This window comes from Styela clava, chromosome 3 (assembly GCF_964204865.1).
Source record: "Styela clava chromosome 3, kaStyClav1.hap1.2, whole genome shotgun sequence".
Lineage (NCBI taxonomy): Eukaryota > Metazoa > Chordata > Ascidiacea > Stolidobranchia > Styelidae > Styela > Styela clava.
Window position 1 is genome coordinate 22,986,204 of NC_135252.1, and position 10,636 is coordinate 22,996,839.

Here is a 10,636-nt window from a genome sequence, read left to right on the forward strand (position 1 = left end):
GTTTTCACGTCTTTTTTTCAAACAAGGCAGGTTTACAATTACCAGTAGGAATGATATATTCATTGGTGACCGTACATTTGAACCCATGTGTACATCCGCGGGTTCAATCTATATGCGGGTGCTAAAACCCATGGGTTAGGTTAGTATGGGTACAAATACCCGTAAAACCAAAAAATTTCCATAGGTGTAATAGTATGCAGGTGCAATTTTCGTGGGTTCAAATGTACGTGGGTTCAAATGTAATGGAACCGTATTCATTTATTCAATTTTTTTATTACAGTTTTTAATTTAGTATAAGAGTAAAACAGCATGCGCGTGTTGGCAGCTGTTATCGTCATTTATGTTTGCATATATAAAGGTGAGTGATTATAATATTATTATTATACGGTGTTCTTCTACGCCATGAATGTTTCCCCAACCTTTGACCCCTGAAAAGATGGGTGAATATTATATGTTATTATACCGCGTCCATGTGCGCCTTTTTCTCCGAACATGGCCTCGCACCAGCAGAAGTCACCTACGGGTAAAAAACTGCTATTTTTTTTTTAAAAAAGATTATGATTTGGAATTTTAAGACTATAAATATTTGGCTATGTCACTATGCGGCGCGGCGATGTGGCTCAACGGGCTAAGCGTTAGTAATACGCTCGCCACCGCACCTCTAACTACCTTGCATGGGTTCGCAGGTTCGAATCCCATGCAGGGATGGTTATGTGCGAGAGGATTGCTGGACTCCTCGCCGTCGTTGGGTGGTTCACGTAACCGCTGGTCGGTTACGGCTTCCTCCACCACCAAGTCCATGCTCCCGAAAACAAACATTATAACTAATCCCATACCCGACATGTAGTGGTAACCGGACGAGAGGCCGTGGTTCGCCATATGGATACCGTCTTATCGGTTTTCCTCTCCCCCGGTATAAATATGTAAATCCTATCATATCCTATTTCAAATTCAGTTAACTGAAATTGAAATTACAGCTCTTGCAGAAGCAAAATGTGACGGCGGACACTGGTCTCCTTTCTACAATAGAGACGACCCATCTGCTACAGGTGATTGGGAAACTCTCCATGCTCTCAGGTAAGGCAGGATGTGTGACATTATACCGTTTGGTCGTGTTTATATAAAAATTTTCTCATAGTAAAGTCACACGTACTTACCCAGTAAAAAGGAGATTGATCTCGGAGTGAAAGATAATAACAAAAATGCTGAAAACTATGGAAACTATATAGCATGGATGTGCAACATTTTTGTCGGTGGGTCGTATAACCAACTTCAGACATCCAGCTGAACCACACAAAGTAAATGGACCTCTAGAACAGGGGTTCTCAAACTTTTGGTGTTGCGGAGCCCTTGAAAAGTTGAATATTATTCGCGGAGCACCAAGATAAATGTTAAAATTGTTACTTTCAGATTAATATTCCTGGGCAAGTTAAAAGTTCTTTACTTATTTAAAATGCTGAACCTTTTTTAATAGGATTAACACAAGCCATAAATGAATCTGAATTTTATACTAAAGCTGTAAATTTGACACTTGACGAACATATTAATAAATTAGGAGTCGAATCTTTTCTCTTTTGACATTTTTGGAAGACTTAACAGGCCGCTAATAACGTGCGCGATTTTATTTTGTTACAATCGCCGATTTTTTTCGTCAGCATGGCGTGTTTTGAACATCTTTACGCCGGTGTTTATTCTCCCTAAATCAAAAATTTCCCTCAGCATATACATGTATTGTTACACAATGACGAAGTTAATTCCTTTTTTGTTCTCGTGGGAAATTATGAGTTCAATGTGAAAAACATGTTACCATATAATAGTCATCTGCGACGAAATGTTAAAAATTATAATTAATAAAGAGATAAATCCGCAACTCAAATTTCTTGATTGAAAAACGGCATTCTAAAATATTAAAACTGAAACTTAAAATGGAAGATTACACGTTTAGCTTCAGCAGACTCACCTCAGATTGAAAACGCTTTTATAGACATTGTAAATCACAAAATTTGGTGTTATGTTAGGTTTTCGTCGTAGTAACTGCGAAATCGAAACACAGTCAATTGTTCGCGCGATGTACCCTTTTTTCCCATTCTGAAACTACCGACGAAGCCGCACGCAATCAATTGTGCACGCGATCCACGATGTACCTTTTTTCATTCTGAAACTACCGACGGAGCCGAATGCAATAAAATGAATTCTAATTGTTCGTATTTTGCCCAGACATTGTGATTTTTTAAACGGCGATATCCTGCTTAAAAATAATCTCAGGTGCGAAAGAACAAATCAAGTTTGACAAATCCCAAGATCGCGAAAATACGACTCCACTTTATTTATTGTTGGCAGTTTATTACATATTTTATGTTATTTTAGAATAGTATTCTTTCATTTAAGTAATACTAATACTAATCTCGAATCAAACTTGAGTAACGATGATCACAATTACATTATAACGAAGAGACACGTTGAATGCTCGCATCGGTCATGGATTGAATATTTTACGCAACAGAAATCTCGTTATCCGCTTTTTAATGGCGAAGAATGTTGCGCGGAAATTTCCGATTCCAATTTTGAACCACCTCCCTCTTAAGAATCCTGGCTGCGCTCCTGCTTATAAATAATGTCATTTTTAATTCAGCCTCTTTACCATATTTCGAGGCTGTATTGTTGTCAGATTTTATCAACGCTGTTATTGCTTCTTTCAACAGTTACAAAATTTTGAGTCAGTATTTCGAAGAGTAATCGAATAGCTCGCGGAGCCCCTGGGTTTCTCTCGCGGAGCCCTGGGGCTCCGTACGGAGCACTTTGAGAACCTATGCTCTAGAAGTATGTGTACCAAGATGGCGCACAACCTGAACACAGTATGTGTACCCGATTAGAGTTCAGGTTGTGCGCCATCTTGCTGCATATACTTCGGGAGCGCCAAATAAATAGTTTTTCCACGTACAAAACGAATTAAAAAATTAGCAATAACCAGAGCGCCGCGGGGAAAATAAGAAAATACGACTATCGCTTAGCTTTACAGTAATAAAGGCACCGAACAAAACGGCGGAAGAGTTAACGCAGTGAAAAGATAAAAAATAAGGTTATGTTTTTTACTCATGTGAGCACCTTTTCAAACCTAATCTGTCGGATTAAGATTTCATGCTTGATGAGATAATCTGAGTGTTGACAAGGGCCTCACTTAATGGATTGGCGGGCCGGATTGTGGCACGCTGGACGTGTGTTTGGAATTTAAGGAGGTGTTCACTGTCCCTCATTATCATTTTATCACTAAATTTCAGGAAAAAACACCCCGCATTATGCTCCAAACCACGTGCAATAGATGCCAGACTGTTCAATGGGGATCCCTACTATCTTGGAGGCGACCACGTTGATATCAGTCCAACCAAGGGTTTAGTTTGTGAGAATAAGAAGCAGAAAGATCACAAGTGTAACGATTATAAAGTTCGTTTCTGTTGTCATTTCAAAGGTAAGTTGATATCGGAGATCTAAATATCTCGAGTTTGAATCCCAGTGTCGACGCCACTATGATATTTTAAATGCCTGACGATCACCAGGTGTCATAAATGTGTTCCCATGTCAAACCTGACGTTCATCATCCCGCATGACAATCACCAGATGTCATAAAAAGTGTTCCAACATCAAAATAAGAAAGAAAAATATTTTCGTGAAATGTCTGATTCCACATGAATTTGAGCAACAAGTAAAAGTACAAGCATTTTATAGATTTCTTCCATTTTTAAACACCGAAAGTTTGTGTTATATGTCCCATCAATTGCGAGAATCATTGAGAAAAATGATTTACCCCGACAACTAATGTCACCAGATAAGTACAACCCAAACGATTCATATATAGTATACAATAATCTGAGGTGAAATCCGGTTTCTTTGTTATGAATGTCCTCATTTATCATGATATATATATATGAACAATTTTGGTAGGAAAAAAAACTGTACGCCCGTAGCGTATGTGCCAGGTCAGGGTTAGGCCATAATTTTATTCCAATTTTCCTTATTCTAGTTTAATTACGAGTTCGGTGACTGTCTGTGTTAGCCAAGTGAATATATACCTTTTCCATAGTTTCAATTTCTGCACACAACTTGATGTAAAGTAGGCGAATAAAATTAGTCACCTCTATATTGATACACACACTTCTGAAGCGCCAAAATAACTTAGTCCCGGTTAAACAATCTCGAAAAAAAAATTCAACCAATTTCATTTCTTCAGAGCCATCTTGCAAAGGAAAGTGGACTAAATGGTTTGATCGGGACAATCCTTCCGGTAAAGGCGACTATGAGACTCTCTTAGATTTAATCACGTACGTGAAGTGGTTCTCGACCTTTTCTCTCCGGTGGCCCATTTTTGTTGCTCAAAAATTAGGATAGGATTTACATATTTATCCCGAGGGAGGGGAAAACCGATAAAACGGCTTAATCATATGGCGAACCACGGCCCCTAATTCGGTTACCAGTCCATGCAATTGTTTTGCTAACAGCTAACCTCAGGATAGTTGTCTAGAAATCTTGTATATATATTTGTTTTGCTACGATGTTTTTGATCTTTATTATGCGATATAGAGTTTAATATTCAAAGCTTCAGAAATTTAGTATTTATATTGTTGAATAAATTGAATGGATTTCCCAACTTTTGTGAATTTATTGCATTGACAAAAAGATTTGTCCGTCTCATTTTCAACACAGTTTGAGTCATACTTTGCCCTCGGTCAAAAACGTTAGGTGATTCCAGGTTTAGCCAGATATTTGTTTTTTCGGAAGCATGGACTTGACTTAACATATACTTGTCGACTTTCGTCTCCCGCTGTTAAAATCTGAACACTCAATTTTTCTTTTTATTTCAGTGAAAGCAAAGGGGGTTCCAAATACTACATCTGTCACAAACCAATCGGCATCGACGCCCGAGCACTCAAACCTCACCGACCCTGGCAAGCCGCCTACGAAAATGTTCACATCTCAGCTTACAAAGGGCTTTATTGCGTAAACAAAGAACAATCGGACAGAAGATGTGAAGACTACAAAGTTAGATTCTGTTGTCCTCCCAAGCGGAAGTGTAAGTTTTTATTTTATTTTTAACGAATTAAGGAGAACATCCATATTTTTACTGTCAGATATTTCACACTTCCTATATCTACAAGACATAGGCAAATAATCACTGAATTAAGAATATTATCGGGTGAGCAATGTTGGATTTATATGTGTTTTATTTTTCAGATGTACCATATCGTCCCCCTTCGAATGAAGTTCACCATATCAATGCTTCCAAACTCTTTGAATGAAGCTCTTATTTGTCGTGACTTGCCTTGGCTGCCAGAATACCTTCGAAGGGACTAAAATTTCCTCTCTTGGTATAGATTTAACGATTTTGGTATCACTTATCGATTTTAATCGGTAAGTATGTTGATAGGTATTTGTCTGTCTGTATGTCTGTTAGATGCACGTGATATCTCACGAAAGCAAGATTGAATCTGCTCCAGATTTTGCATGTGCATTCATCTTATCTCGGACCAGAAGCCTATTAATTTTGGGCAAATTATGTCGTATAATTAGCGAGTTATTAATTAATTAGTGATGGGACACAAGGTGTCACTATGGAGTAAGAGCGCTGTTTGGTCCCCTAACTTTCGATCGATAAGTCTTCGGTCTCTGACCAATATTCTCGTATTCATATATCAAAGATTACTATTATTTTTGTTGATATTCATTTTACTCCCTACAAGAAATACATATGAATCTTGTCTCACTTTGTTGTTGCTGCATTAATTGTATCGAAGAATTGAGAGTTTTAGTGTGTAGTTATTACCAAATAAAGAGAACACAAAGAAATCAATGTGGTTGATTGCTAAAAATAGTACTATCACTATGATGTCATGAGTCATCATAAATAATAAAACATGATTGTAAATACTAAAATATTGGTGCTCCTGAAGTATTCATACCAAGATGTTGCACAACCTGAACATAGTATGTGTACCTGGTTAGGGTTGTTCAGGTTGTGCGTCATCTTGGTACGAATACTCTCGGAGCGCCAAAATATTTGGTAAAAGACGAGCTGTTGTCGATAAATTTAAATGAACTTATCTACATTAATGGCATATTACCCCTTTACTTAATCTACATCTCGTCGTTTGATATATGATGCTTTTTTCAAGTAAATTTATAATGTATAGCTGCAATTCGATTGGGCCATTTATAGGTTCCCCGGTGTCAACTTCAACACCGTAACATTCAAGTTTTTGTTGAAAAAAAGAAAAAGAAAATTCAGGCGACCCAGTTTTGGGACGTAACCCATAGGTGGGATACACTGCTATAACCGACTGGACATGAGCAAACCACGGCCCGTTGGGGGATTCAATCTGGCCCGCGCGATGCGGTCATAAATTCATGCTTCAACCAATTCTGCATGTACTACAGAGTTTTTGGTATTGTGAGAATATGAGCTTGTGAGAATATGACCGTAATCTGTGTAAGTTGTATTTTAGTTTGCCAAAGACTTTTATGTTACGTGAACGCTGAGAAAACTTTACGTTTTCTCGCTCGCTCGGTTCACGGCGTTCTTCCATACTTTTTTCTTTTGCGCGCACAGACTTGAGTTTCAATTTAGTATCGTTAACGTCTCCATAACGCTCTCTTAACGTTCTTTTATTTTCATAGTTATCTACGCATTTAGTTACGCATTCTTATCATTCGGTTGCACATTCTGTTCAAAAAATGTAAATTTTTACGTCACAGTCACATGGTCCGCCAATCTGAGTCGGCAAAATTTTTGGTACTCCTGTAGTATGTGAACCAAGATGGCTGACACCGGAACGCAGTATGTGATCCAAGATGGCTGACACCGGAACGCAGTATGTGATCCAAGATGGCTGACACCGGAACGTAGTATGTGATCCAAGATGGCTGACACCGGAACGTAGTGTGGGAACCAAGATGGCTGACACCGGAACGTAGTATGTGAACCAAGATGGCGGACACCGGAACGTAGTATGCGGTGCCAGGTTAGGGTTAGGCCATAATTTCAGGTACAAATACTACGGGAGTCACTTGACTAGTCTCCGAACTCGTAATAGAACTAAAATAAGAAAAATTGAAATAAAATTATGCCCTAACCTGGTACACATACTACGTTCCGATGTCCGCCATCTTGGTTTACATACTTCTGAAGCGACAAATTTTTAACCTTGTCCACACTTGCGATGGATAATCTCGTCTAACAACTTTTGTCAAACATATAAAAATATCGCAGTCACAAGAGTTCATGTGACATTCTCACAAACACATTTTGCATAACTGTAAAACACAAGGTCGTGACAGACATTAGTGGTTAAGAAGATTTAAAATTACTTAATTACAGATTTTTCAAATGGAAATTATATTTCAAAATGTTAAATTTGCTTACCTTGCTAAGGATTAACTTTGTGCATGTGTTAATTGGTTCCACCAATTCCCAGTACCATCCGTCACGATTGCATCGAAATATGAAAGACAGTCAGCACGATGTCATAAAAAGGGGCTCCCATATATAAAAATTGTATGGTATTTGAACAGTTTTCATAGTTGATAAATAACGTTTTTTTTCAAATGTGTTTATAGATTTTGCACTCTACAACCCATCAGGGTAAACTCTCATAATCCGTCATTTCCATAGCCTACAGAGGATTAACGAAACCAAATATATATATACAAAGTTTATCCGTCGGAACGTAAACAAGATTGTAATTTTAAATCTTCTTAACCACTTAAGTCTGTCACGACCATGACCCCGAAACCAGAAATAAGTAAAAAGTTTTACAGTTACGTGAAAAACGTTTTATGAGAATGTCACATGAACTCGTGATTGTGCTATTTTTAACGTTAGGCAAAAGTTGTTAGACAAGATGTTCTATCGGTTATGGACCTTTCCCCGAGAATCGACTTCCTTGTTTACTTTGTGACATTGGCCAATCAGCAAGCTGCAAAAAGTGACGTAGTATCTCATCCGCTCAGACACTTTTCTCGCTCAGACAGATTTTTAGGCTCGTTCGCAAACATTACCTCGTTTCCGCGTTTGTGAATTCTATTCGTTAGTTTTCAGTTGTGTTTCGGATATTTAAATATATATCAAATAATTCAATGATCACTTTGTCTTCTTAGGAGTGTCAGTTTAATTGCAGTATTCAAAAATTAGTATAGAAATTGCTGTAATAATCTAGGCTAAAATTCTTACTAAAGAACTTTTAAAAAACAGACTGTTGAATGCTATAAATCAGAATGAGAGTTTGAAACAAATACCCCATCTTACAGGCACCAACTCGCAGGAGCACTCCTAGAAACGAGAATATCGGTCAGAGACCGAAGACTTATCGATCGAAAGTTAGAGTATCCCCCAAAACAGTGCTCTTACTCCATAGTGACACCTTGTGTCTCATCACTAATTAATTAATAACTCGCTAATTATACGACATAATTCGCCCAAAATCAATAGACTTCTGGTCTGAGATAATTTGAATGCACATGCAAAATCTGGAGTAGATTCAATCTCGCTTTCGTGAGATATCGCGTGCATCTAACAGACAAACAGACATACAGACAGACAAATACCTATCAACATACTTACCGATTAAAATCGATAAGTAATAAGCACCGAAAATATGCAATAGTAAAGTATAGGAAGGATTTTACGGGGGTCAAAGGTCGGGGAAATTTCCATAGCGTTTGTGTTTTTATCACTTCGGCCGACTAAAATTGACAGCATTCGAGCTATTTAACTTGCCACAACTCGGTCATTTGGAACACGTCTTAGAGAAAACATAACTTTGTGCTAAGTGTCCTAGTTTACCGAAACTCATGCGTACAATCATATTGACAATCATATTGAGTTCTGTTCTTTTATTTTATTACTTATCGATTTTTTACTTTCGATCGATTTTAATCGATAAGTAATTGGTAGTATGTTAATAAGTATTTGTCTGTCTGTATGTCTGTTTGTCTGTTAGATGCACGCGATATCTCACGAAAGCGAGATTTAATCTGCTCCAGATTATGCATGTGCATTCATCTTATCTCGGACCAGACCAGCCTATTGATTTTGGGCGAATTATGTCGTATAATTAGCGAGGTATCAATTAATTAGTGATGGGACACAAGTTGTCACTATGGAGCGCTGTTTTGGGGGATCCCCTAACTTTCCATCGATAAGTCTTTGGTCTCTGACCAATATTCTCGTTTATTTATTTTTTGGAGTGGGGGGGGCATATTGTGATGCAATACTACAATTAAAATAGTGTCTATTCAAACAATTTCGAACGAGATATCGTTTGCGACAGCAGGGTTACGCAGGATAAGATTTCCATGTTTATTTCGTGGAGGGGGTTAAGACAGTTTCGTTACGTGTTTGGTTGAAAAATATAAAACTATATTCGATAATGAAATGAATAGAACAAAATTAAAAAAACAAATGTTGATATCGAACATTATCTTAATTAGAAAAATCGAAAGCTTTGCCGCCTTGTGTTTTAATTTCCGTCATTTTCTACATATTTTCACTTTCAATTGAAATATTATTTTAATGTAAGTGAATCGAACAAAGGAATTACAACATACAATACAAGAATTAAAATGGCTTCGACACATCCTAACAATACTGAATACATCTTGACAATACTGAATATATAATTGAATGGAAAAATAAAATGATCGGCAATATAATGGACATGTCAATTGAATAGGACGGATTCCGGTTTTGCATATGCTAGCAACTAGACTATTTGCGATTTCCGGTTTTTGTTTTTATGTCCTAGCGTTTAAAATACACCTGAGGGCGTTTATTAATTTCAAACGTCTAAAATTAAAAAGCATTATCAAAACATAGCATCGATCCTTTCAAATAATATTATATGTATAGGTGGAATCTAGTTTGGACAGGATTTTGTTGGAATTTTTTGATTGTCAATTTACATACCCGACATGTACCGAGAAACCGACTTTCGTAGGAGGGAATTCAAATAGAGATTGGAGCCATAAATTCGACACTATTCCTAATCTGCTGTCTATATGTCAGCCCAAAGCCCCCAGTGGAGTTTTGAAAGGTATTTGGGATCATATATCTCCCATATTACCACGCCACTGTTTATATTCCAGTTCTGCAAAATAAACCAGGATCACAACTAAGTTGCCATTTGCGAAGCATTTAGAATAAGATTTGCTTATTTATCCCCGGTATGAAGAAAGCCGAATAAGGCGGGTTAATCATATGGAGAACCACGGCTTCTCGCCAGGTCCCCAATCCATGTCGGGTATGGTATTAGTTAGTCAATTATTGTTTCAAATGCATGGACTTGATGATGGGGGAAACCGTAACCGACTAGCGGTGACGTGAACCACACTACAGCGGTGAGGAGTTCAGCAATCCCACACATAATTATCCACAGTGGAGTTAGAACTTGCGAACCCACGCGGTGGCGAGAGTATTTCTAATGCTTAGCAGATGCGCCGCAACGCCGAGGGAAAGCATATTTGTTTTTCTCGCATCCTCTTTTCCTTTTATTAATGAAATTTGTAAGTTTGACTTTAACTAGCACCAATCCAATATTAAAACGTATATAAATCAGTTTTTTCATCACATTTCTATAAACGCGATAGCACT

The 10,636-nt window shown here is 37.6% G+C and overlaps 1 protein-coding gene across 1 annotated transcript; it reads left to right on the forward strand.

Moving 5' to 3' along the window:
* Positions 1–256: 256 nt before the first annotated feature.
* Positions 257–5,795, forward strand: LOC120343154 (mucin-5AC-like). Its single transcript, XM_039412275.2, has 6 exons — positions 257–358; positions 978–1,077; positions 3,279–3,466; positions 4,226–4,316; positions 4,857–5,065; positions 5,227–5,795. The coding sequence occupies exons 1-6, from the start codon at positions 310–312 to the stop codon at positions 5,289–5,291; spliced, it is 702 nt and encodes a 233-aa protein (XP_039268209.2). The 5' UTR covers positions 257–309; the 3' UTR covers positions 5,292–5,795.
* The last annotated feature ends 4,841 nt before the right edge of the window (positions 5,796–10,636 follow it).

What these genes read in the sequence shown, in the direction of transcription:
- LOC120343154 (XM_039412275.2), top strand. Translation starts at nt 310, where the DNA reads ATGCGCGTGTTGGCAGCTGTTATCGTCATTTATGTTTGCATATATAAA. An exon ending in TTTCTGTTGTCATTTCAAAG is followed by an intron (nt 3,467 to 4,225) that starts GTAAGTTGATAT and finishes TCATTTCTTCAG; the next exon opens with AGCCATCTTGCAAAGGAAAG. An exon ending in ACTCTCTTAGATTTAATCAC is followed by an intron (nt 4,317 to 4,856) that starts GTACGTGAAGTG and finishes TTTTTATTTCAG; the next exon opens with TGAAAGCAAAGGGGGTTCCA.